Consider the following 27404-nt stretch of genomic DNA (forward strand, 5'->3'; position numbering starts at 1 on the left):
GCTGGCCTCAAACTCAGAAATCCACCTGCCTCTGCCTCTGCCTCCCAAGTGCTGGGATCAAAGGCGTGCCCCACCACTGCCCGGCTTGAACCTTTTTGTTATTTTGTCTTTTTGTCCCCCCCAGAGCTGAGGACCAAACTCAGGGCCTCTAGCAAGCGCTCTTCCACTGAGCAAAATCCTCAACTCCTACTTTGGCTCTTAACAAATTGGTAGAGCTGGAGAGATGGCTCAGTGGTTAAGAGCACTGACTGCTCTTCCGAAAGTCACAAGTTCAAATCCCAGCAACCACATGGTGGCTCACAATCACCCGTAATGAGACCTGATGCCCTCTTCTGGGGTGTCTGAAGACAGCTACAGTGTATTATTATTTATATAGTGGATTTCTGAGTTCAAGGCCAGCCTAGTCTACAGAGTGAGTTCCAGGATAGCCAGGGCTATACACAGAAACCTTGTCACAAAGAGAAAGAAAGAAAAGAAATGTCAAAACAAAAAATGTTAACAACAACAAAAAAGAAATGTCAAAAACAAACTGGTAAAAAGTAAAAGTAGAAAACTTTCCCTAAAATTTAAAAATATATTTAAAAGGTTTTTCCTCATTACCTAAGTAGCAGGCATTATTTCTCCATGTTTTATTATTTAGCTAGTTAGTTTAAAAAAACCACACCACCACTACCTCTAGGTCTCATGTTGCCCAGGATGGCTTAAACTTGCTGGCAACTGTGAACTGCTGATCCTCCTACCCTGCCCTCCTAGGTGCTGGGATTATGCATGCACCTAGTGTACGCGGTACTACAGACTGAATTCAGGGCTTCATTCAGGCTGAGCCAACACTTTATCAACTGAGCTACATGTACTCATTGTTCCAGTGGCAGTACAGGTGCTGCTGAAGCAAGCTGTGAAAATTAAATCACTAACCCTGGCATGCTCATTAGCTCTCACTCAGTCTCATAATATAAGTTCACTTAGCACCCACCACATGCCGTGGGTAATCATATAGAAGGGAAGAAAAATCAATTTAATCTCAAGCAATTAAGGTCACACAGCAGCATATGTACTCTTCAGGGAGAACTGGCAAGGGGGTCTAAATATGAAAACAGACCATGAAATAAAACCCTTAAAATTTAAAATTTCTGTTAATCGAATACGGTCTGGGGACATACTTCAGTTGGCAGAGTGCTTGGCTAATGTGCATGGAGTCCTGGGTTAGGGTCCCAGTGCCACACAGACTAGCATGGTAACACTCTGGTCTCAGCTATAAAGTCAGATGGAGACCAGCCTGGGACACAAAACTCCTCTCCAAAACAGAATCACATTTATCCATGGTTTCAAGTGGGGGAAAAATAAAGCATTGGTCCGTGTCCCTATTCCACACAGCTAGGACCCAGAGGATCTGTGACCTACCCACATCCTCAGGGCAGGCAGGAAAAAAGGATCTAAGCCCTAACTTGTTCAAAACACGTTGGTCTGGGCTGGAAACCTCGGTGTGTGGCCCATGACTGCACCAGAGTGCTTCTCATGCCCTGTGATAAAGATTCTGAGCGGCAATGGTGCGAGCCTTACCCTTGAGGCTCAAAGGTGAGCTGTTGCTGGATGTGTTCCTGCTGCTCTCCAAGCTGCTCGGCCGCGATGCTGAGGGGAAAACGGCTGCATTTAATACAAAGGGCCAACGACCAGGTAGATCCCGGATTAACACCCAACCCGAAAAAGAAAACACAATCAGGGATTCTACGCCAGCTCAGGCCAGCTTCCCCAGCCAGGAAGGTCTGTAGGATGTCACATAAACTCTTCTGAGGCAATGGGCTTCAGCAACTGAGTGCTAGACACAGCACTTAGCAGACTTGCCATCCTGTCACCAGCTCTAAGGCTTCTTCTAGTTTAAATGAGAGTAAAGTAGATCGCACCATGGAATTCTAGTACAAAAGTACCTAAGGGCTCCTCTGGGCAAACCCAGGGTTGGAGCCCAGAGACTACCTGTTTTACTGCCCCAGGCGTTCTGGAACGCAGGCAAAAAAGGGATGAGGTACACTCATGTATGTGAATGCAGCAGTGTGTGCCGGAGCATCCTCCTGCAGGTAAGCACAGTACACGTCTTGTCTTCGGTTCCTTTCAGTCACTTGCCTCAAACACCTATCTGCTCTAGTCCAAAAACTCAAAGCTCGTAGGACAAGGGGGTTGGAACCCAGGCCTTGTGAGTGTTGGTGTCCAGTCTGCATGTCATCCCAGACTTGCCACGGTGGACCACCCCTTCTAGGGTCCGCTGACCTCTCTTGACTGCCTACGGCAGCCTGGAGCAGTGTCAGGTTGAGAAAACACCTCTGCGGCTGGACTCTGAACCTCGAAAAACAGGAACAGTGTTCCAACATCTCTGTAGCTCTGGAGCTAACTGCAGGCAGGTGTGGAGCAGCGCTGGGAAACCCCCAGAAACACCAGAAGGCCCCCGACTTGCTGTCCCCAAGGGGTGTCAGCTCAAGTGTCTACGTGGACCTAAGTCCCAATCATGGTAAGCTCTGTGCAGAGCAGGCACCTGGAAGTCACTTGTTGGCAAACAGTATTTAGGGATGAGTTGAAAAAGACTCGGTGCTTGGGAAAAGCACTGGACTGAGATCCTCGATGGGGGAACTGCCAGAAACAAATGTAGGCTGTTCTGTCATGGGCACCGAAGGGACGCTGCAACACAAACCGCCCAAGAACCTGGTTTATCATTTACTTTAGATTTTGGGTTAGCGCCTTACTAGGTAGCTCAGGGTAGCCTTGAACTCACAATCCCCTGGCCAGAGCTTCATGAAAGTTGGGATTACAAGCCTGATCCACCGTGCCTGCACAACTGTGTTCATTAAGCAATTCTTTTTGTTCCATATACCAACCAGAGAAGCTGGAGGTGTTGGAAGAATCCCGTGGTTCATACACTTGGCTACTGGCTATTAAAATTGGTGGTTCAGTGAGCTGGTGCCCTTGGAAGGGCACCCTCCCACTACAGAGTCCCCCACTCTCGATAAAGGCAGAAGGGCTTTTGGGCCAAGAGGCCTCTTTAAAGAGTCTATCTTTACTCACAGAATCATAAATAGCTAATGTCAACACCATCATATCCTCTAAATGGAGATGTTGCTGGCGCCCTCAACTACTGAACATATCAGACATAAACTGTACCCATGTAAACATGCCACGTTTCCCTTTTAAGGAATTTCTTCCTACCCTTCTAGGTTTTTTTTTTTAACATTTGTTTATTTGTGTGTGTATGTGTGTGTGTGTGTTTGTGTGTGTGTGTGAGTGCATTCGCGTGCACGCACGCACGCCACACTCATATGTATAAAGGTCAGGGGGCAACTTGCAGAAGTTGATTCTCCCCTTTTACCATGTGGGTTGTGGGTGAGCCACCCACTATTCCATTACTTTTTAAACATTTATTTGCTTATTTTATGTGTGTATGTGTGTGCGCGCGTGTGTTCATGTGCCAGCACACGTATGGTGGTCAGAGGGCAAATGCAGTAGTTGGTTCTGTCCTTCAACCACATGAATTATGGGATCAAACCCAGGTTTTCAGGCTTGCAGTTGGTAAGCGCCCTTCACACTCTGCCACTTTTTCAACCCCTAGAATTACTTTCTAAAAACAGACTCAGAGACTGTAGAGATAGCCCATCAGTTAAGAGGTTTTTTCCAGGACCAAGTTCAATATCCAGCATCTGTCTGGTGGCTCATAACCATCTATGACTCCAGTTCCCGGGAATCCAATACCCTCTCTGGCCTCCCTGAGCACTAGGCATGCAATGCATACGCATAAAATAAAAATAAATTTAAAAACTGAGAACAGGGCTCATGGCTTACTGGCCACGGTGCTTGTCTTGTCCTGGACTCAAGGATGGAGGGCGAAAGGAGAGACAAGAAAGGACATGTGGGAACCCAAAGCAACTTTTAGTTTTGAGAAGCCTGGGGTGTGTGTGCATGCTGGGTTTTTTTTGGTTGGTTTTTTTGTTTGTTTGTTTGTTTTTCGAGACAGGGTTTCTCTGTGTAGCCCTGGCTCTCCTAGAACTCACTCTGTAGACCAGGCTGGCCTCGAACTCAGAAATCCACCTGCCTCTGCCTCCCAAGTGCTGGGATTAAAGGCGTGAGCCACCACCGCCCGGCCAACGCGCGCTGTTTTACATCATTTGAGACTTCACACAACTTGGTGTTACCATGGACACGTGGGACCTAAGCAAGAACAAAGCACAAGCCTTCCTAAAGCACATTCCCTATGTTGGTCACCAGGACTCCCTGGCACACACACCTGGAGGGTGTTGTAGACACGTCAACAGTTTCCAGAACCTGGAGCTTGTAGGAGGCAATGTATCCCCTAGCTGTGGAAGTCTGGTGAGAGCAGTGATGAGGCTCCTGGGCAGAGAAGGCGGGCTCAGAGAGGCTCCGCCTTCTCACCCCCAGTCCATCAATTCCACTCTCACCTTTCTGTGTGCTCTATTTCCTTGACTTCCATGCTCCTTAGCTTAAACTCCAAGTACTACTGACAAAAACCAACAAATACCACGCCGGCCACTCACCCTGCTGCCTGTGGTAGGGGCCCTCGGGCTCCGAGGGTGGCTCACAGAGGTTGTCATCTGAATTACAACCTAAGATGAGAATAAAGTTAATACATTGAGATTCTAAAATGCCTAAAACCCACTGGGAAAACCCTGGTCCCTGGCTGTGTGACCAATGTCACACAGCAAGGTCCAGCTCTTGGGGTGAAGGACGGGGTGTGAAGTGCCTCTACTCATCTGTTTAGCTGGAAAGAGGAGACAGGCTAACACACTAGACCGATTCCATTTAACTGTAAATCACACCTTGTGTCTGCGCATGAAGGGGTAGAGGATGCATGTGAGCTCTGGCCTCAGGACCAGAGAGGTTCTAGTGCTCCAGGAACCCTTCCAACGCTAAAGGCCATCAAGCTAGAGGCAGAGGGTGTATGTGAAAACAATTTATTTTTAGGAATACAATGCCATCGGGTGACAGGAGAAAAGAAAAAGGAGGCAAACTGGGACCCACCACCCACGGTGGGAGGGTGAGCAAGCCCTCAGCTCCCAACAGGACATTAGTCAGGGAACTCTCCAGCCAGCCTCTCCAAGCATGTCAGGTTCTATCTGAGCACTGAACGTGGGGTCCCTTCTGAACAGATATTTAAATCAGTTACCTACCCACTGGCTGCCAGTGTCCAGATTGTGAGGGTCCTGTGTGTTGCTTGTCCTCTATACTTAGGGCGTGAAGGCTGTGTATGCCCGAGCCTCCCGGGGCAGAGCCTCCCGGGGCTGAGCCTGTAGCTCTAGCCCCTCAGAGGATTCAGCTGGTTTGGGTTTTTGCTTTTTTTTTTCTTCTTGTATTTTCACTCTCTCCGGTTATGGCAGTTTAGCATTCCTCCCCATGTTGACTAGCTTGGGCACCCTCTTGCCATCACTTTCCCCATGGCATCCTGCTCTGGTTTCATGAACCTAGGAACCTTTCGTATCACTGTTAGGCACTTCAACATTCTCTTAGCAATTCTTCCTGACACCACACTTTATGTCAGTGACTTTTGCATTGTTTTAATTTTTAAAAATTTATTTATTTATTTACTTATTCTGTTTGAGGTTGTGGGTTCTTCTTGGTTGTCGACAGAATCCTTGAGCTTCTATGGGCTTTCTATAGCAACATCTGACCAAGTCAGCTGGCTTGGAATTCCTTCACATGAGACTCAAAGACTATTAGATGTTGCATGAACACATACAGGCACCAAAGTGCTAGGATATAGCCCATCCTTCCCTGATGATGTTCTTCCAATACAGGACGTATGCCCTCGGTTCTGTCAGTAGACTTCTGGGTTAGAGAGCCTCTTGCTCATTTTTTTTTTTTTTTAAGAGAAATAACTCCAGACTCCAGAGAATTGCCTGGCATTAGCCCAGCCCTGGTACTGCCAACGCCTGAATGCCAATCCTGGTGGTGGATTCTGGGGCTTTCCTCCTGGTTCTTAGGCCTACTGATGGCTGAATTATTTGGCCAAAATCACTTGGCTTGCTGCAGAGCCAAGGCTTGTATGACTCAGAAATCTTCATCAGCTTCTCCCTCTGTTCATAATATGTCTGGTCTTTCGGCAAGCCCCAGGCCCACAGCTCACCCTTTAGAGGGCCATACCCACCTTTGGTGCAGCCTAGGTGCTTGGGAATAGGAGTGGAGCTGGGAAGGGCTGCCGTGGTGGCGGAGGTTGAAAAGGTCCGGGAGCCAGGCTCCGAGGGCCAGGACTTCGCAGCTGGGTCAGTGGAGGTGTCTGCGTGGTCAACACTGCCTCCACGTGGGGACCCTCGTTTTGGTTTTAGGTCCCCGGGGCCTGGGGCAGAAGACATTGAGAAATGAGGCTGTAAGCTTTTGCCAAGGCTGGGCAAGCACACTGAGGCCCAAAGCAGGTGCGGCAGGGCACACAGACCAACAGAGACACAAGCGGGGTGAGCTTCCAACTGCAGCTGGAAGGAGGGCACCACAGGGCTAGCTCCAGTTCCAGTGTAGATCACATGGTTAGCATTAGAACTGGCAGGAAGAACCGGGCAGTGGTGTCACACGCCTTTAATCCCAGCACTTGGGAGGCAAAGGCAGGCGGATTTGAGGCCAGCCTGGTCTACAGAGTGAGTTCTAGGACAGCCAGGGCTACACAAAGAAACCCTGTTTGAAAAACCAAAAAAAAGAAAAAAAGAAAAAAAAAGGCAGGAAGGAACAAAACTCAAGGGGATAAATAAAAGGTTGAATGGTTCAAAAGTCAGCTGTAGGGCACACTTTCTCCAAGTCCTGTCTCAACAGCTCAAGCAAGCATCTGCCGATGTCTTTTCCACACCGGCCACTGAGGAGCTGAGGACTCTGACAACTGAATTTCTTGAGATGTCAAAAAAGTTCACTGCCAAGCTCACAATAGTTTCTACTCAAAAAAAAAAAAAAAAAAAAAAAAAAAAAAAGAAACTTTAATCCCTTCAAGGGGGTCTTCACCTCTCATCTCATGCTTTTAAGCAGTGTTAATTTCTGCTACAAACATGTATATCTGTTGAAATTAAATAATAATTTTGAAAAGTATCCCCTTCCCAAATAAAAAGAAAATCAAATAGGATTGAGTCTGGGATCTCCAGATACAAGCCTTGAAGGAACAGGAAGGGCTGAGGACACAGCCACGGTGGGAGAGTTCTTGCATTGCATGTGTTAAGACCCACAGTTTGATCCCAATACCTCAGAACAAAATAACCCCAAATAAGCAAAAGCAAAAACAAAAAAACAAAATAAAAACACGGGAGCATTTCTAACAGCCGGCCAGGCCTTCTATGCACTGCCTATGCCTCACACCAAAGACCAGGAGGCAGACGGAGGTTGCGCCTGCATAAACCGGACTCCTCAGCCCTTCAACCTCATGGCTCGTCTCTGTTGGCTTTCAAGGCCCAGATCTTAGATGTGAGCTGAAATGGGGATTTGGATTCTGGAGGACAACCTATGAGAAGCAAGACGCAAGTCTGCCAGACTGAACTGTGACAGGCCTTCCTGTGTGTTAGGTGGAAATGAAGGTCCAGAGGGAGGTGAGGTGAGCAAACGGGAGCACCACACAGAGACAAGCACGACTCCCAGCATGCGAGGAAGACAGACTCTGGGACCAGGGGCTTTGATGGCTTGGAGTTCTTAATGACAGGGTCACAAGCTGAAGTCAGTGGCAATGGTGACTAACCTTAACACTGTCATAGACACGGGTTTATTATGGCCACCTAATTTCTAAGGCGACACTTGTTATCCATCAGAGCACAGCAATGGCAATAAGCTTTCCTTTTAAGATGAAGTGATCAGCAGTGAGTCACTTTAAAGGAGAATATGTTAAAAGAAAAATGCACACAGGAGACAGGGGGCCATGGCCCAAATCAGAGCTGGGGTGTAAGAATGGAGACATGACAATGGGGGTGACCTCTCTGGTCACCATCTTCCCCCGCTCTGGGTGTGACTCATGTCCTGATACGCTTTCTGTCCACTGTGGCTTTGATTTCACCATCCAAGATGCCAGAGAATGGCAACACAGTCATAAGACTTCAGTCTGGCTGGGCCAAATCGGTTCAATTGCTCAAAAAGGTCTAACAGTGCAGTCAGTTCTTTAAAACACACAACGGCTGGCTGGCTCAGGAGCAGAAGCAGTGACTCTGCTTTGACAAAGAGAGGGTACAAGGCTTAGCTGCTTAGAAGTAAATCTTTAGAAAGGTGGCTCACCTGCTGGTGGGTATTTTAGGAAGCAAAGCGACAACTGGCCACTTCCGCTTTGCACAAGGGCATGACAGAAGCTTGCAGATGCGGGAGGGGGAGGAGCATGAGGCCTCTTCACTTACTTAGCATGAACCTCCTGGCCCAAGGACAACTGAATGCGCATACATCCTGGGGTCCCCTAATACTGTGCTGTGCTGAAGCAATGGTCCAGGGAGCATGACAAGTCATCTTCTATTTGCAATCAGAATCCACGATGGCTATTTTGGAACTGGGGGAGGAACAGGGGTCCACTAAGGGACCGAGTGGCCTTTAGGGATTAACTTCCTTTGGTTGGTTGTTTGAGTTTCAGAAATGAAGGAGGGACACATGATGTAGACACATGGTAAAGGAAGGGATCAGAAATCCCCAATGTCTGAGAAAGAGACAGACTCGTTAGGGGAGGATGGGATGTCAGAGGAAGACCAGAACCGCAGGCGTTTAGAGAGAGCTGGGTGGACCAATGGAGCCTTGTCTTTGTCCTTGCTTTTGCTTCTCAAAAAAGGACTCTTTTTGCGTTGTGAAGCTAAATTGTTATCATTGTGATAGGAAGGGAAAAAAGAGAGAAAAGAGGAAGAAAAAAAAACACAAATGAAATGAACAATAATTACAAATGCGTCTAAGTCAGCAAAAATGTACTTAGGGAAGCGGAATCCTGTCCAACCAACGCCTGATACCCGGGCCAGAACCATTTATGCTCTGACTCAATTTATTTTAGTGGCACCTCGGAGCCAACCATTACTCACGAAGCACAGCAGGAGAGCTGTACAATGCCTCAGGAGCCACTGGTTTGGAGGATTTTTCAATTTCAGTGTGTTAAATTATTGAATATGAATGCTCATTAACGCCGCAGCCAGCGTCTCTTACTCAGCCGTTTTAATGAGAGGCTCCCTGACTGCTCAGCTCACACACAGCTGCTGTTCCCACTCTAGGACACTGGACACACCTAATGACAGGTTGGCCCGTTGTCAGGACACGGTCTACCTAAAACACCTACAAACAGTCTATAATTCTAAAATCACCTCCTTGGCAAGACGTACTCAAAAACACAAAAATGTCTTTTTCATACCCCAGCCTCCTAAGACCTGGAAGAATTATTTCCCTTCGGATCCCCCCTACTCACTTCATCCTCCCTTGGCCTGTAAAGTAGAGACATCACAAAGCAGACGACTGACCTAAGCTCCTGAACATACCTTTCAGTAGTATTTATTAAGTGATCCAACAGATTTCTGGTTTAGGATTAAAGAGACCTCTTTTGCTATACCACCATCTAGTGGTCAAATCCCACATTACAGAATAAGGGTTCTAGATAGTGACCGCAGCTGAGGTGGCATTAAACAAACCTCCACAGCCGGACTATTTAGAATGTACAGAGCCGCCAGCTGTTTTCACTGAAGGTAGCGCCACGTTAGGGGCCTGAGGCTGAGACACCTGGATTTGGATCTTCATTACTGTATCAGTTTTACCTTCTTGGTGTTAAAAGGAACACTACCCAGGTTTCCTTCACAAGACCACCTTCTAAAAAATAAGTAAATCACAAAAAATGGACAGTAGTGATTGATGTTCACTTCATAGGTTGTTACGGATTAGATGGGACAGAAAGCACGTGAAGTATTTCAAAGGGCACTCAGCCCCCGGTGGCAGTCCGCACCAGGTAGATACTCCTCTGAAGTTTTCTTTCTTGCTGTCACCCCACCCCTACCCAAGATGGGGTTTCCCTGTGTAGCTCTGGCTGACCTGGAATTCACTCTGTAGACTAGGCTGGCCTCCAACTCAGAGATCTGCCTGCTTCTGCCACCAGAGTGCTGGAACTAAAGTAGTGTGCCACTATCCCAGAGCTTTTGAAAGTTTACTTAACTCGGGTAAGCTGAACATAGCTAATTCAGTCAACTGTAAGGACAATACACTCTGAAATGGGAAACATTAAAAAATCAACAGTAGGGGAACTGGAAGTAACAGGCCTTCTCTGGGTGTGGCTGCTCTCACCGGTAGTCCCAGGACTGAGGTAGGAGGTCTGTCACTAGCTCACTCATGGTCGGTCTGTCTGGGTTATGTAGTGAGTTCAGATCAGACTCAGCTACAGCATTTCATCATCTGAGAGCCTGTCTCAAATGTTACACTTCACGGCTGCTTCAGCGCCGACACACCTTTCCCATTCGCCTGTCCCCACGACGAACAGAGAAGCAACTAACAGGTGCGTGTGCATCTGCCTCAAGCTGACGACGCCACCACTTGTAGTGACGAATGTGACCTCACCCACACAGAGGGCACCTGTTACTCAATGTTCCATCACCCCAAGAGCACTGGACTCCCTGACATACATTCAGAAAGTTCCGGTGTCTTTGATAAATGTTTACGTTACTCAGGTGAAGGTCTGGCATAAATAACCCACCTCCCAATAAACCAGTGGACTTTTCAGGGTTTAAGGTAACTTGTATTTCAGGTTCCGGGAGTCATTTTTGATACCATCACAGACCTTAAATTTGATCCCAGTTTTAGAAACGTTCAGTCATTACAGACCTGGCAGAGACGGGGAAAGCAACGTCAGTGCCATACCTGACCTACCTCACCAAGCTCTTCCTTTTGCATGTGTGCACAACAATGTCTTATTTAAAAACAAAAACAAAAACCCAAAGACCAGATACGGCGCACGCCTTTAATCCCAGTACTCAGGAGTGAGGGGCCAGCCTGGTCTACAGAGTAAGTTCCAGGACAGCCAGAGCCACACAGGGAAACCGGTCTTGGAAAAAAAAAAAAAAAAAAAGTTTGTCTTTATTTTATGTGTATGACTGTTTGCCTGTATGTGTCTAAGTCCACTATGTGCATGTAGTGCCTGTAGAGGACAGAAGGGGACAAGGGATTCCTGAAGCTGGAGTTACAGATGGTTGTGAGCTGCCATGTGGGTGCTGGGAATCAAACCCCTATCTTCTGCAAGAGCAGCTGGTGCTCCTAACTGCCAAGCCATCTCTCCAGCCCCAACAATGTATCTTAGAAGAGATCTTTACTGCGCAGGGATAGGATGCAAACCTCAGAGGTGGAAGGCCACCACCTGCCATTACCAGCAGCAGGCGCCACTCATCTGGCCTGAGAGACTTGATAAACTACGGCAGAGTCGGCTAGTGTCCCTGCTCTAACTTCAGAGCCCCCGGCCAGCTCCAAACACCCACCCCCAGTGTCCGGAGGCTACAGGACTCAAGGACAAATCTGTGTGGAGGATGAGCCAAGGTATCTTTGAAATGATGGAAAGCGACAGCCACTCAGGACTTCCTGAAAGCGGGTGTGTGAAAAATGTGGTAAATGCCCGTGGGATCACTGTACAAAAAAGAGCGTATCATAACCCCTGACACACCCGAGGGAGCCCCAAACACATCAGCTGCTGTGTCCCCCTAGGCTGCCTGACCAAGCTTTAACTTCGGGCATTCAAATAACCAACCAGTCCACGTAATGAATGGTGTTTCCCATTCTAAAGTAATCAAGTACTTGAGGCAACATGGCCATAGCAGAGATGGACTTGGTGACATGCCCATGGTAGGAGGACACGCTCACATGGACACACAGAGTGCCACATTCCCACAGAAGCACAGCACACCCCATCAGTGAATGGAACTTTCAGCGCCTCTATCCTTACCCTGCCCCCTCTGGCAGTTGTACCTACCTTTCTCTACAGGTCCGTTGTGGGTGTCTCGTTCTTCTGCACAGTTTGGGCTGGAAGAGGGGTTGTCAGAGTTCTCCATCTGTGATCTGAAAGCCTGAGAGGCAGTTGGCGAGGCAGGATCTGAGGGTTCCAGCTGCCAGGGGGGGCTATCTGTGGTGGATTTTACTCGTTCTCTGGAACCTTCTTTCTTTGGCTTGATTAGTTTGACTAGGGCTTTGGCTCCAATCCAGTGGTTCTTCCTAATTAGAAATTTTTTTTTTAGAAGTTACAAACCCATGCTCAAAGAGGCAAGCCATGGCACTGGGCTGGAGGTACAGCTTGGTAGCAGGGCTCTTGCCTAGAATTGACAAGGCTCCAAATTCCATCCCAGTACCCTCAATAAAAGACGATGTTCACAAATATTATCATGATCTTATAACACCTGAGACCTGGAATTGAAGAGCCAAATTCTTGGGTGCAACTGTGTAGTAGCAGAAGTATGTGGTATAAGAAACTCATGCCAATCTGCCAGAAGAGCACTTATACCATAGTACCCTTACTCATCCAGAAGAGCACTTATACCATAGTACCCTTACTCATCCAGAAGAGCACTTATACCATAGTACCCTTACTCATCCAGATGTGCAAGAACGGGGCTGTACTAACTAGCTATTCATTTATTACTCAAAACTCATTCTTATGCATACTACCTGCCCACGTTAACCAATGACAAGGCTGATGCTCACTGACTATGCCCCTGGCAGTGAGCAAGCTGCCCCAGGGGCACAGGAGGTGTTTGGGTTAAAGGGAACTAGTGAAATGCAGCTTCCGAGAAACTGAAGGCATTCTTAGATACCCGCCACTCCCACTCCTCATGGCAGCCTCAGTTTCCCCATCACACAGAAGACTAAGGTTGGGGGTCTCAATGAAGTTCCCTTGAAGGAATGGTGGTGACTTCAACTCCACAGCCTTGGCCAAAATAGTCCATAAGAACAGCTCTCAAGACTCAGGGGCAGTGAGGTATTGCAAGAGATGGTGTGCTACTACAGGTACTGAGCTAGCCTCACAACCTGGGGCCACTGCTCATGGTGGTAGACATCCCAGAGGTCTACAGAGGGGATAATGCCAATGTGTAGCTCATGACTAAAAACTGTGGGGCCCAAGCAGCTGTTTTGCTCAATCGCTTTCCCTCACAGGACTATGGCTATAGTAGTCTCATCATGCTAAACTCTGAGGCAACCATACCACTTGGCTTTAATGGCTCTGACTGAGCCTTCTGCCTCTTATCAGATCTCATGGGTGAGTTACCTCCATGTCTCATCAGGGTTAGCTGGCATCTGACACCCCTCACGGGGCAAGCTGGGGTACACAGGGTGGGGCTGAGGGAAGCTCTAACTTTTTTGCTATATGGGCAGCAGTTCTCAATCTGCAGGTTGCGATCCCTCTGGGGTTACATATCAGATATCCTACATCTCAGATATTTATGTTACGATTCATAACAAATAGCGAAATTGCACTTACAAAGTAGCAATGAAGTAACTTTATGGTTGGGGTCACTACAGCATGAGAAACTGTATTAAACGGTTGTAGCATTAGGAAGGTTGAGAGCCACTGTGGTAAGGCATCTGTAAATGGGGGGAGGGGGGACATAGGGCTGTCCTGTCTCTCAGCTAAGCTGGCTATGATCACTGATCTTAGATCCACTCACTTCTTTGGAGCAGGGTCATAGAACTTGTACTGATCCATGATTTTTTCTTCCAGTTTTTCCTTGTGTCTCCGTAAAGCATTTAATTTGTCTCTGTGAACAGAAGGGACAGAAAGGTAATCAATGTAGTTTAAATAAATGAGTGAGTGTACTTAGCAGCCCAACCTGGATCAGAAGTCAGTGTCTGGATTTAGGCCTGAGGATGCTCATCCCCATACTGGTCACCGAGTGAAGAATTTATGATCAGCCATACCAGCTATGAATCTGGCCACAGTAGCACACTCCTTTAATCCCACGACTCAGGAGGCAGAGGAAGGTAGAGCTCTTTGAGTTCCAGGTCAGCCTGGTCTACACAGTGAGTTCTTGTCTAGCCAAAGCTACAAAATGAGAGCTTATCTTAAAACTTCAAAACAAAGCAAAACAAAAACAAATGAATAAAAGCACAGGTACGAATGCTCCCAGACCACCCAGGGTCTGGCTAGGTGGGCTCAAGAGACTAAGTCTGTGACCAGCTGAGAACTCAGGCTTGCAGATTTCCATCATTTCCCAGTTAGGCCAACCGTGTGGACACAGGCACCTCCACCCTCACGCAGACACTCTCGTATGCAGTCAGGCACGTTAACACTTGGGCACGGAGCTTGCAAACAGCAGTGTAGCCGAGGCAGCCTGGAATCTGCCTGCTAACAGCCTGTGATGTGAACTGCTTCCAGGGGGCAAGTAGAGAAGGCAGCAGGCTAAAGGTCAAAGAGTGGGGCCCGTGGCAAGCCAGAGCATGCCTTCGGCAGCCCGCCCTAGCAGAAGAGCCATGTAGGAGGAAAGCAGCTAGAAATGGTGAGTTTGAGAACCAAGAAGCTCAGGGGCTGAAGCCAATCTTTGTTCCTAAATGGCAGGAAAAGGCTCACACTTCCAACATCACAGCAAGCGACAGCCCCAGCATCTCTGCTTCTTGGGGAGTCTGCTCTGCGTGCTGGGCTCTGGGGGTCCCCTGTGTGGTCAGCTGCCTCGTGGGACAGTGAAGCCCTAGGCAGTCAGTGCTCACATTACTTCACTGGTGGAGCAGAGAAGGGCCTGTCCATGTGTGTGTGTATGTGTATATGTATATATATATATATATATATGTGTGTATATATACATATATATGCCCTCCCCATACATGTGCATGCACCCCAACACATACACACACACACACACACACACACACACACACACACACAGAGAGAGAGAGAGAGAGAGAGAGAGAGAGAGAGAGAGAGAGAGAGAAAGCACATATGTAGGAAACCTCACATAGACACAAGCCAACATCTACCTCACATTCCATAAAATGGTACAGTTCCATCTCTAACCCTCTAAACCCTAATGGCTAGGGCCTGTTCTATCCTGAGAGTGACAGGTGTACTGGGGGAGGAGAAAGACAGGGCATTAGGAGTCTGAGTGAAGATTGCATCATGTGAGGGGCTAGGGATGGTGGTCCAGGGGCCCCTTATAGACACACCGCCTGTCACAGCCCACAGCCCACTTACATGTACTGCTTCTGTTCCTCATGGTACTGCTCCTTGCTCTCCATGTTCTGTTCTAGAAGCATCTGGTTCTGTTGGCTCAGCAGCTGGATCTGGCTCAGCAGGTGATGATTCTCCTCCTCTAAGTTCCCCTTGAGACGGGAGAGCAGCTGAAACACAGACCAACAGTGGTTCAGACGCCACATGACCCCGTGATGCTATACTGCAAACTCAGCCCCTCAAAGGACAGGAACACTTTCACAGGGTGTCCGCCTTGGCACTGTCTGCACTAGTGTAGACCTGGGATGGATCAACAAGCCAGCAAGGCTGCATTCCCTAGAGCACACCGCCCGACCCACCTGGCAGCTCCGGGCTGTCGAGAGCACAGATTAGACACTAGGGTTGTGTGAAGCAAGATGCACATCAGACGCTGAAAACTTGGCATGAAAAGAGGGACCAGAAGATTATATGTGAAATGGTATTACTGGTTAAATAAAGCGTTATTACAATTGATTTCACGAGGGCCAGGGAGGTGGCTCAGGAGTGCAAGTGCCATCCCCAGCACCGAAAAAGAAAAATTTATTAATCTCATTGAAGAAAAGAACTGTTTCAAAGGTGGCTACTACAAAGTGCTTAACTGCACACGCAGCTTCCATATTTCAACTAAAGGCTCTGCTGTGGAAGAAAGCCTTTTATGCTTGGGTCTTCCAAGTCATCTAGCGTCTTGCACCTGTATAGCATAAAAGCTGTGTTGGATAACCCAAAATGGCTGTGTCCCAACAAAACTTTATTCACACACACTGACAAAAAAATTCATGTAATTCTCACTAGCCACAAAGTATCGTTCATTTGATTTTTAGTTCCAACCGTTAAAAATGTCTCCAGCCGGTCTTGGTTCCTGGGCTAAGTGCAGGTGGTAGGGAGGGACTGGCCTGTGGGCTGAAGTTCAGAGACTTTGTTTTAGGACAGTACTGTGGTGTAATGGGAAGGCCCAGAGGTTTGGAGGCAGAGGCCAGGCTCCTATCCTACTTGCCTGTGTTATCTCCCAGGGGTCTCTCAGAAATCAGGAAGAACCTACTTGCTCTCCTCAAACTCTCTGTTCAGCTATCTAAACTTCCACCTAAAATATGAAGCTCTCTGAAATTCTACCTAAAGGAGGGCTCTGCTCCCCATAATGGCCATTTCTGACACAGCTCTGTGTTACCAACCACTGATCACCTAGCCCCGGGGATCCATGCTGAGCAGCTGTACTCAAACCCAGGCCATTTTGCTCATGTAGCTGTCTACTGAAAGAGGGACCAAAGATGGCGCTGCCATGTCCCAAAGAACCAATGGAAGAAAACATTGTCAACCTCGTGGGGCAAATATCAGACAAGGTGGCTTCTGAGATGTTCCTACCACAGGTGGCACTCTGGTCTAACCTTGGCTTCAAGGACATCTCAAGTCTCAGAGAAGCTACCTGGGAGGAGGCTGTCCCCTCACGGTGTCTCACCTCACAGTGGTTATCCAGCTTGGTCAGAGAGATGTCCATGCTCTGGTGCTGCTCCTTAAGCTCGTCGAAGCGCACCTGCCAGCGGTTCAGCTCCAGCTGAGAGTTGTTGAGCGAGGTTTTCAACTCCTTGGTGTGGGCATGCAGTTCTTCATACTCCCCTTTCAGCTGGTGGTGCAGGAAACTGATCCTAGGGGTTGGAGAGCCACGGGGCAAAAGGGCTAAAACGCATTCCAAAGATAGAAAGGCCTGCACAGTGGGTTTTGCATCTGCTCTGACAGTGGCAGACTATGCAGTCATGCAAAGTCAACCCATGTGTAACGTACAAGCAAAATCGCTGCTTTTCAAACTGTGCTCTCTGGGGCTCTAGGAGGCCATCCCTGATGCCGTCTGTACTGGTCTGGGTGGGGGGAGGAGGGCAAGAAGCAGGCTAAGACACTAGACACAATAGGACATCATGGACTGTGTGTCTCCCAGGAGTCTCTCAGGGATGAGGAGGAACCCATTTGATCTCCTCAAACTCTCTGTACAGCTGTGAGTCGGAAGCTCAGAGCTTCAGCCAGCTCTGAGTCACCAGGCCCAGGATCTAACCTAGGTGGTTACACTCAAACCCAGGCCATCTTGCTCATGGAGCTGTCTACTGAAATGAAGAGGATATCACAGCCTGTTACAAAAGACACATGGCCTTTTACATTACAGCTTAGGCATTCGGGTGTGTGTGTGTGTGTCTGTGTGTCTGTGTGTGTGTGTGTGTGTGTATATGTGTGCTATCAAAAGAAAAATAGAGATTATTTTTTCCTCTAAAGCTTTCAAAGGAGAGAGACAACCAACAGTCCCACCCAGCCATAACACCCATAAACCACATCAACCACCAGTACAACCTGACAATCTTACAAGTGTAATGGTCCATGCACCTTGGTGGTAACCAACGACTCTCTAATTGGACTTAAGATCAACTCAACAAGAGAAAGACTAAGCCTTAAGCCTGGTATTGGGAACCTACCTAAATAATCAGATCTGGTGAAATCATATTTAATTATACTTTTGTAAGAAAACATATGGAAAGTTAGTCACTGTAAAAAAAAAAAAATGTTGTGCCCAACTTGGTGGCGCTTTCTAACTCCTGAGATTATAAAATGGGTTGTGTAGGTGAAGGACTGTGTAAACCTACTACTCTTATTGCCATCCTCTCATAAGTCAGCTAGCTTTTCGAAAACTTGAGTCTCAGGCTGGGAGATGGCTCAGTAGTTAAGAGCACATGCAGCTCTTGCAGAGGGCCTGTTTCCCGCAAACTATAAACTCCAGGTAGAGGAAGATCTGCCATCTCTGGCCTCCTCAGGTATCTGCACTCATGTGTACACACCCACACACAGATACACACAATTACTAAAACACAGAAGTAAATCTTAAAAACAAACACAAAAACCAATTTCACCATCAACATCTGAGAATTCAGATGCTTCACGGCTGCATATGTGGTACCCAGCCTCACAGATCAGAAACAGGAATGACCTGATCCCAAGGTGGCCGAAATTAGTCCACTGCAGGACCCTTGTGACCTTCCAAACCTGTAACACGGCCGGTGCCCGCTGGGGCAGTGCTTCCCCAAATGCTTGCCGGGCCCCTTCCCCACAGGCACCTGGGTCTGTAAAGCCCAGGATAAAGTAACACCAGGAAGTGGAAGGAAGCGGTGTTTCTCCCAGTCAGACCTGAAACAAGAGCCGATCTGGACTTAGCCCTCAATCTTGCTAACCAAAGGTTTCACCTTGAGTGTTACCTGATCTCTGAGCTACCAGATTTCCTCATCTCTAAAACAAGAAGGGGTGGTAGCTGGCAGTCCAGCTCTATTAAACTGCTGAAAAGATGATGGTTAGTGAACACTGAACCTTGCTCATAGGGAGAACACAGGGCTCCACATGGTTTACAACTGATTTAGATGCAGTTTCGGGTGAGTGCCTGTTCAAAGGCGTTTTATATAACACAGCCTGTAGCGTGGTGACTCCAGGCAGGGGAAGCTTACCTAACATAGGTTTTTTTCTCTGCCAGGCACAAGGGACAAAGACTGCCCTGGAGCACTGGGCCTGGGGCTGTTTTACACAGCAAGATAAGGACTCTACACTAAACACAAAACAGATCCTGAGAGACTTGTTCGTAATGGGAAAGATGAAACAAGGCAGCTGGGTGAACCTGAGGACTCAAATATTCTGTGAACTCTGCATATCTACAAAAGATCCACAAATAGGGATGCGGTTCCGGTTACAACGAAGCCCTAATGAATGGCTGCATCTGTTGACTAAGGACCACAGTGGCTCCTGAGGGCTGGGCTCACATCTGAAGGTGACTATGCCTACCCAGATACAAGACCCATCCCTTTCTTGTACTGGCTGAGTACCACGACCCAGTCACCCACACATACCCCCCACCAACCAACCCCCAGCACAGCCCTCAGCTCCTTACCTAGCCAACATCATGCGGTTCATAAGAACACAAGACCAGGAGTTCACAAGCCTCCACTAGTGGTTTTTAGCAAGGACTGGTCTGGACAGACGACTGACGTCACCTCTTCAACTCCTGGGGTTAGGCAGGTGTGCCCGGGTACTCACCTGTCCAGCTCTCCTCGAAGCCTCTGGTTCTCACTCGTGGCGATGGCGCTGGTCCTCTGCTCCCGCTGAAGTGCCTCCCTCTCGGTGCTCAGTACTTGCTCCAGCTCCTCCAGCTCTGCCTTACGCTTCTGTAAGTCTCCGTGCCTAGTGGAGGAAGTATGGCCAGGCTTTATCTACAACAAGCAACTCGCACCTCAGGAGGCTGAAGCATACCCTCTGGGAAAGGAGGGATTCCTCTGAAACCTTTTTTCTGTGGAGAGCTGAGAGGCTGGACAGCAGGGAAGCAAGGTAAATGTTGCCAGAGTGGGTTCGGCCAGTACTGGCTCCGAGTGCCAGGTTCATTTTCCATTCTCTGGTCCCTTGGCTTCCCTGTCACGGCCTGGCCCCTCTTGTAGGTCACTCGAGAGCACGAGGGTTTTACTCTACACCTTTTATTTTAGGGACTCGTGTTACAAAGTGGTTCACTAAGAACCAGCAGATCTAAAGGAAACCACAGAATGAACAGCTAAACTCCATGGTATGAAACAGCTAATCCCTCCTCAATCTGTATGGGAGCCCACACACGTGTTCCTAGTATTGGGAGTGGGTGGGTGAGATCTCCCTGCCATAATGAATTCTCTTTCTTGCTCAATCCTTGCAGGTTACACAGCTGTCACTGGGGGGCAGCAGAGCACAACATGGAAAGGTGACAAGCCCTGACTGTCACCCTGCAGATGACCCAGGATCTCCAAGTCAGTGGGAGGAGTGGTCTGAGGCAGATTTCTCAATCATCCTGCTCAGGAATCTGCTCCCCCAAGCCCCTTCCTCTTCTGAGTATGTAGCACTGTTGGTGTCCTGCTGTTGGGGTCTCCAGTCTCTTCTCTAATTTTACCCTCCACATCAGCTGTACCTGGATCATCTCACTGGAGCCCCAAGTAGGAAACTTACTTAACAGCCAAGGTGCAGAGGTGGCCCACCATGGTGGCCGGAGGTATACAATGAGGGGGGCTGTTGGGCTTCCACAGCCACGTCAGTGACTGTTGGGGAATCATCCGAGGTTGACAAATAAAGGCCACAAACTGACCAGCAAGGCTGTCTAATCCCTGCTCCCCTTGTGGCACTTCAGAAGAGCACACACATCAAGCGCAAGGCCAGCAGGCTTCTGGGGTCTGGCTTACTACTGAGCTTTTGACAAGACACAGTAAATTTATGGCAGGAGTCCAGCTAGGTATCAGATAAACAGAACCCAGACTTTTGTTAGTGCTGTGTGATGGGCTTTCACAGCCCAGTGCACAGACTGAAGGAGCCTCTGGCCATGTCCAACCAGCCAAGGACACTACGTAGCTAACAAGACAGGACTCTGGACCCTTAGTGTGTGTGCTCAGTGATCTGGACTGTGCATGAGAGCTCAGCCAGCAGTGGGTGATTTAAGGACACACACCCTGGGACCCGGGACTCTATGGCGAAAAGTTAGCACTTAGTATTTTTCAACATACGCAAAATTTACCTTTAAAAAAAAAAGAAGAAGAAAAAAAAGCAGCTGGTGTGGATTAAAGGATGAAAGTAGTGTGGGCATCTGAGGGAGGGCATCTGGGGACTACCTCCCTGCTCCCCGCCATCTCTACCTTCCTACTGTGCTGAGATCAGAGGTGTGGGGTTACTTGGTGTTTTGTGGTACATGTTCAATACCTAACAATGGGAGGACTTGGGGTTTTTTCCTTTAAGCAAGCATTCTAGCCTCAGACTTGGAAGAGGGATTCTGAAGTGTGAATGAACACAACCCTGCACAACGGTAGCCAGAATTTTCCCAGGGGTGTAGGTCAGAAGAGAAGAAAAAGGAGAAAGAATTCTTAGAGAATAGGTCTCCAAGTGTCTACACTGGGCCACCCGGAGCCAGAGTGAGCCATGGCACTCCTTGGCCCCAGTGTCCCCGGCCACAATCCCCAGCTGGACAAACAAAAAGGAAGTAAAAGTCGCTAAAGGTTCCATTTCCTTCCCTTGAGAAAGCTCAGGTGCAAGCAACAATGCAAAGTGGCCCGCCAAGAGGAAATGTGGGGGAGAGACGGAGGCACATGCGGGCCCCAGGAAAGTACCTCGAGCTCTGTGACAGCCTAAGGGGCTCAACACACCAGCTGCCTCCACCACAGGCCGTACCCCACACCAGTCCCTCACAGCCTCATGTGCATACACTGTTCCCTGTCCCCAGACCTCTGCCTCCCTTGCCCTCCAGGACCCACCCAGTTTCTCACAGCCTCACATGTATACACTGGACCCTGTCCCCAGACCTCTGTCTCCCTCACCCTCCAGGTCCCACCTCTCTCCTAGCTCCTTGTGCTCTAGCTCCAGGTTCCTGTGCAGCGTCTTCAGGCAGCTGTGCTGGCGGATGAGGGCCTCATACTCCGAGGACTGGCGCTCGTACAGGGCACCCAGGTGCTCGTGGTCCTGAAGCAAGGCTTCATAGACAGCTGACAGCTGCTCCCGCTGCTGCTGCAGACCCTCATGTTCCACCTCCTTGGCAGCCTGCTGGCTCTGTAGCATTGTGTACTGTGCACTGAGTGCTGCATTCTGGGAGCTCAGTGTGGAATTCTCCACCTGTAGGGAGAGCAGAGCCCCGTGTGTGATCAGGCCAAGGACGACCAGCAACAGAGCCTCAGAGGGACCTCAAGGCTGGCCAGCTATGGACAGTGCTACCAGAACTTGAGGACTTGGCTTAGGAAGTGGGACCAACATGGCAAAAAGGCTGTCATCCTGAACCAACTCCAGAGATCATGTCCTCCTTCTACATGAGCCCTTACATGTCATTACTAATTATTTTTAAAGCCTATTTTCTTGAGTATCAGACAATACTGTCAACCAACTGATTTTTATGCATTTATTTTTGTGCTGTTAGGGCCTGAACCGAGGACCTTGTACATGCTAAGCACTTTTATTAACGGGCTACATCTGACCACCTGAGTTTTTAAAGTATTCTAACACAACCCCAAGACATTAAAAACTGAACAGGGGCCAGAAATGCTGATATTAAAACCAGACAAAGACTTTTTCCAAGACAAAGCAAAGTAACAAGCCAACATCCTATTTTCTTATTTTAACAAAACAAACCCAACTTCTTTGCCAAGTAAGTTTCCTGTTTATTGTCTCTGTCCCATATGTAACTTTCCAACTTTTCCCAGAAATTACATTAATGAGTAATTTTTCATTTTCCCACCACCTACAGACCACATGATAAGCAGGCTGCCATGCTGGCCCTGCCGGCTGCTTCCAGCAGATGGAAGCCAGGTCACATAGCTTCATTTGCCCTCTATCAGCAAAATACGGCTCTACCAGGTATACTGCACAGAAACTGTTCAAGCTTACTCCATTCTAATCTCTCTCTCTCTCTCTTCTTTAACACACACACTGAAAAGCAGAGAAATGAGGTTTAAGCCAGGCACCTCTAGGCCCAGCTGTAGGAAATGTCTCCTGAGCCTCTCTACTACATTCAAAGCCTGCAGTCTATGCTATACAGCAATCCTCTTAACAACCACCCAGTCTCCAGGTCCCCCATGCTTGGCCTTGCAGCTCCCAGGAGACGCCATCACCATCCTGCTACCTGCAGCTTCGCAGTCTGGGTCTGCAGGGTGGTGGTGTGCTCTTGCAGGAAGGCGCTCTGCTTCTGCAGGGTCAGGATCTGGCTGCTGAAGGACACATTCTGAGTCTCCAAGTGCTGCAGCTGCTCCTTCAGCAGCTGTCTCTCGGCCTGAAGAGCTGCATTCTAGGGGAGAAGCACACACCAGTTACACGCAGTGTGGCCAGCTCTTTCTGGGGCCTGGGGTTTTACTGACTCTTCAAGGGTAGAAGCAGCTGAGGGTCCTAAGGTACAGGAAGTTAATAGCTTCCCTCTTGGAAACGGACAAGGAACAGAATTTACAAAGAGGGTACAACCACTCTGGAAATCAGTTTGGCAGTTCCTCTGGAAATTGGACATAGTACTACCAGAGGACCCAGCTATACCACTCCTGGGCATATACCCAGAAGATGCTCCAACATGTAATAAGGACACATGCTCCACTATGTTCACAGCAGCCTTATTTATAATAGGCAGAAACTGGAAACAACCCAGATGTCCCTCAACAGAGGAATGGATACAGAAAATGTGGTACATTTACACAACGGAGTACTACTCAGCTATTAAAAACAATGAATATATGAAATTCTTGGGGAAATGGATGGATCTGGAGAATATCATCCTGAGTGAGGTAACCCAATCACAAAAGGACACACATGGTATGCACTCTCTGATAAGTGGATATTAGCCCAGAAGATCGGAATACACAAAGTACAAACCACAAACCACAAGAAACTCAAGAAGGAAGAACAAAGTGTGGATACTTTGTTCCTTCTTAAAAGGGGGAATAAAATACCCATGGAAGGAGTTGTAGAGACAAACTATGGAGCAGAGACTGAAGGAAGGACAATTCAGAGACTGCTCCACCTGGGAATCCTTCCCATATTCAATCATCAAATCAAGACACTATTGTGGATGCTGGCAATTGCTGGCTGACAGGAGCCTGATATAGCTGTCTCCTGAGAGGCTCTGACAGTACCCGACTAATACAGAAGTAGAGGCTCACAGCCATCCATTGGACTAAGTACAGGGTCCCCAATGAAGGAGCTAGAGAAAGGACCCAAGGAGTTGAAGGGGTTTGCAGCCCCTCAGGACGAACAACAACATGAACTAACTAGTACCCTCAGAGCTCCCAGGGACTAAACCACTAACCAAAGAGTACACACGGTGGGACTCATGGCTCCAGTAGCATGTGTATAGCAGAGGATGGCCAAGTCAGTCATCAATGGGAGAGGCCCTTGGTCCTGTGAAGGTTCTATGTCCCAGTGTAGGGGAATGTCAGGGCCAGTAAGCAGGAGGGGGTGGGGTGGTGAGCAGGGGGAGCAGGGAGGGGACAGGGGTTTGTTTTAGTTTGTGTTTTTTTATTTTACTATTTTTTCTTTCTTTTTGGAGGGGAACCTGGGAAAGGAGATATTGTAAATAAAGAAAACATCTAATTAAAAAAAAAGAATTTACAAGGAGATAATATAGGGACTACTGCCTATATATATATAGGAACCTGGGGCATACTGGCATACAGGCCACTTTCACGACTCCCTTTGATCATTTGATGATTGAATATGGAAAGGATTCCCAGGTGGAAACCTTCAATGGGAATACCCCCAAAGTACTTTTCTGTAAGCTGAAGACACTCTTCCATTGACTACATAGCTCAAGCCCTCATCACTAGCTATCCATACCCTTGAGACAGCAAGTGGAAGAGGGTGCTTAAGAACAGCAAACTAGCCAAGGCCTTATCAATTATGCCATCAACCAGGGTGGTAGGCAGGGTCCAGGCTACTGGCTGGTGCTGCCCCTCATTAGTGTGCCTTTGAGAAAGCCTCTAATGTAGTCTCAGTCCTCTGGTCCACTGAGAAGCATGAGAATGGACTTCATGGAAGTCACTGCTGTGAAGCAAACACAACTAGAGGGCCAAGCATGCTCTGAAGAGCTTTTTCTGATAAGGGCCAAGGGTAGTACCCTCAGGTTTGGTGGCTATATCATCTCTGCTCCTGCCCCGGCAGTGGCAAAGCAGCCAGAGCCCGTGCAAATATCATGCATGTCAATAATGCTTTGCTTAGACACAGCCTGGGAGGACGGACTGGAATGCAGCTCTGGAAAACCCAACACTATGGGGATGAGGGCTGGTGGACATGCTCTGGGCATGTCACAGCAGGTAGGGGTTCAGCCTGGGAGACTGGGTGTGTCCTTTGGCCGGGACAACTTAACAAGTGTCCCATCAGATCCATCCTCCATGGCCTCTGCCATCCCATGCTGTTTACAGCGACAATATGCTATATGGAGGCAAATGCAAGTAGTACGGTCACTTTACGGGGAGCCCACTCACGCTGCGCTCCAGCTCGATGGCCCGGTCCTTCACGCGGAGTAGCTCCATGGTAGCCTCTTTGTGGCTGGGCCCCCAGGCCTCCTTCTCTTGGTAACTGGTGACCTTGCCCGGAGGGTGCTTCAGTACGTTCTGTGCCTGGGTTCCATCCTCCTGGGTCTGCCTGAGCTGCTCAAACTCTTTCTTTACCTGTAGGTCGTGTTGAAAAGCAGACTCAGGCAGGAAGGAGCCATGCAGGAGCCCCAGGAATGGGTAGGGAAGGACCCCTCAGACACTCACCCACTCTTCCCCTGGAGAGGGATGAGCCAGATGCTCTATTTTGCTATGTGTTTCCCCACAAAAGACAGGAAAGGTGGGGATGTGAACTCACGCCTGCCTCAGGCCCCACCTTAGCTACACGTCTGACAGCTCTTATGGGTTGCCTGAGCCTCCAGTCTATGCCACAAACAGAGGCAGACCAGGCAGAGTCAGTCATACGTCTCACAGAGGCCTTGCCAGCTCTGCATAGGACCGACTTCAGATCCCAAATCAACTCTGTAACCAAGGCGTGTGCCACATGTTCAAAAAGGGAAACCATACATGTGGAGTCAGTCCACCCATAGATGGAGACTGGATGTACACAAGTGTTCATGTATGTAAAACACCTTATTAACATGTATGGAAAGTGTGAGTGAGGAAAGCATGTCTATATGTATGTAGAATGTGCACATGTTCCACATGTTCTCTACGTGTACTTGTATGTGCCCAAGAGCTATCACATATTCATACAAGGCCCTATCCCACCCAAGGCGCCTTAGGAGCCTGTAGGTCTCCACTTGGTTCTGTGGGCTGATTCATGTTCCTTTACTTTACCTGGAAGTGTGGGATTGCCCTGAGGCACAGCTTTCTACCCCCCCAACCCCATGTATCTGGCTCTTGTGTGACCAACTCCTGCACCCTGAGGTTGGCACCCTCAGGATCCTACAGCTCATCATCATCTGTCCAAAGCACTGCCCCTGGTTGCTCCGCGGAGGGTATGACAGAGACTTGGCCCTCACCATCTGCAGCTCAATCTGGAGTTGGCGGTTCAAGCTCTCTTTCTCTTCCACCTGGGCCTCCAAAAACACAATCTTCTCTTCTTTCATAGTTAGTGTTGTTCTCAATGCTGATTCATTTTTGCCTTCCAAAATCTTGCCTTTTCTGAAAATAAACAATAATAGTACAGTTTTCATTCCCCTTCACCTCTAATTCCATCTCCCTGTGGTCCACACACACACCCTTCCCACTAAGCTGGTTTTATATACCACTGGCAGAAAGTGTTCCAGGAACTCTTCTGGAAGCCAAACCCATTGTCCAGATCCCTTGGCAGGGAGTGGGAGAAGGGGTTGTTTCTTCTGCTGACACATCCATAACACCATCACACAAAATATCACGACTACATTTTATAGCCACTTTTTTTTTTTCAAGACAGGCTTTCTCTGTGTAGCCCTGGCTGTTTTGGAACTCACTCTGTAGAACAGGCTGACCTCTAACTCAGAAATCTGCCTGCCTCTGCCTCCCAAGTGCTGGGATTAAAGGCGTGCGCCACCACTGCCCAGCTCTACAGCCACTTCTTAAAGAAGTATTCTATCACAAACACTTTATAGACAGGGAGACTCCATCTAAGAAAACCCCAGCCATCAGTCCAGGGTCCCAGTGCCAGCCGTGTGGCAGGCCTGCAGCCTTTCCATCGCAACAGACATGTCAAAGCAGGCATGTGAGTCTTGTTGGTTACAAATCCAGAAAAAGGTTACTATACTACATTTCTTTGAAAAGCCACGCTGTTCAAAGAAAGCATAGCTGGGAAAAAATTGCAAACATCAAATTAAAAAGAGAAGTGGCTCTTCTTGTGGCTGGGTGGAGGTCAGTTTAGAGCCTGTCAGGCATGCAGGAGGCCCTGGGGGTATTGGTCAGCACCACAACTTTTTTGAAACAATCTCCTTCCATATCTTCCGAGACTCCCAGGGCCAAGACCTGAACTGCAGAGGACAGACACCGGGAGTCAAGTCACAGTAAGCAGAAGCTCAGGCTCATCAGAGAGCAGAGCGTTAACGCAGGGCAGGGCGCCATCCTTACGTGTCACCATGACAGTTATCCTCCTGCAGCAGCAGCTCCTTGCTGAGGCCGACCTTCTCCAGCTCCTGGCTTAGTTTGTCCAGCTCACTGGTCAGCTGCTGGCTCTTCAACTTCTCCAGCACCAGGTCCTGCAAGACAGGAAACACTACTGTGGACAGGAGTCTGGCAGAGAGGGTACGGCCTCACCACGGTGTCATAGCTTTGAGCCACCTCTTTCAGGC

At 48.5% G+C, this 27404-nt stretch overlaps 1 protein-coding gene across 3 annotated transcripts in view; it reads right to left on the reverse strand.

Annotated features, from left to right (window-relative positions):
- Window positions 1-27404, reverse strand: part of Ccdc88c (coiled-coil domain containing 88C) — a 121242-nt gene that overhangs the window by 8116 nt on the left and 85722 nt on the right. The window contains exons 16-28 of one of the 3 annotated variants that reach the window (XM_031357540.1): window positions 27184-27311; window positions 26127-26268; window positions 25093-25278; window positions 22752-22913; window positions 21474-21751; window positions 19181-19324; window positions 16581-16767; window positions 15113-15258; window positions 13596-13685; window positions 11909-12147; window positions 6140-6328; window positions 4533-4601; window positions 1561-1629 (exon numbers count right to left, since the gene is read on the reverse strand). In XM_031357540.1, coding sequence (XP_031213400.1) covers window positions 1561-1629; window positions 4533-4601; window positions 6140-6328; window positions 11909-12147; window positions 13596-13685; window positions 15113-15258; window positions 16581-16767; window positions 19181-19324; window positions 21474-21751; window positions 22752-22913; window positions 25093-25278; window positions 26127-26268; window positions 27184-27311 — 2029 coding nt within the window. The remainder of the gene's footprint in view (window positions 1-1560; window positions 1630-4532; window positions 4602-6139; window positions 6329-11908; window positions 12148-13595; window positions 13686-15112; window positions 15259-16580; window positions 16768-19180; window positions 19325-21473; window positions 21752-22751; window positions 22914-25092; window positions 25279-26126; window positions 26269-27183; window positions 27312-27404) is intronic. The other 2 variants (XM_031357541.1, XM_031357542.1) reach the window with 2 other exon arrangements.

Source organism: Mastomys coucha, unplaced genomic scaffold, assembly GCF_008632895.1.
Source record: "Mastomys coucha isolate ucsf_1 unplaced genomic scaffold, UCSF_Mcou_1 pScaffold6, whole genome shotgun sequence".
Classification (NCBI taxonomy): Eukaryota; Metazoa; Chordata; class Mammalia; order Rodentia; family Muridae; genus Mastomys; species Mastomys coucha.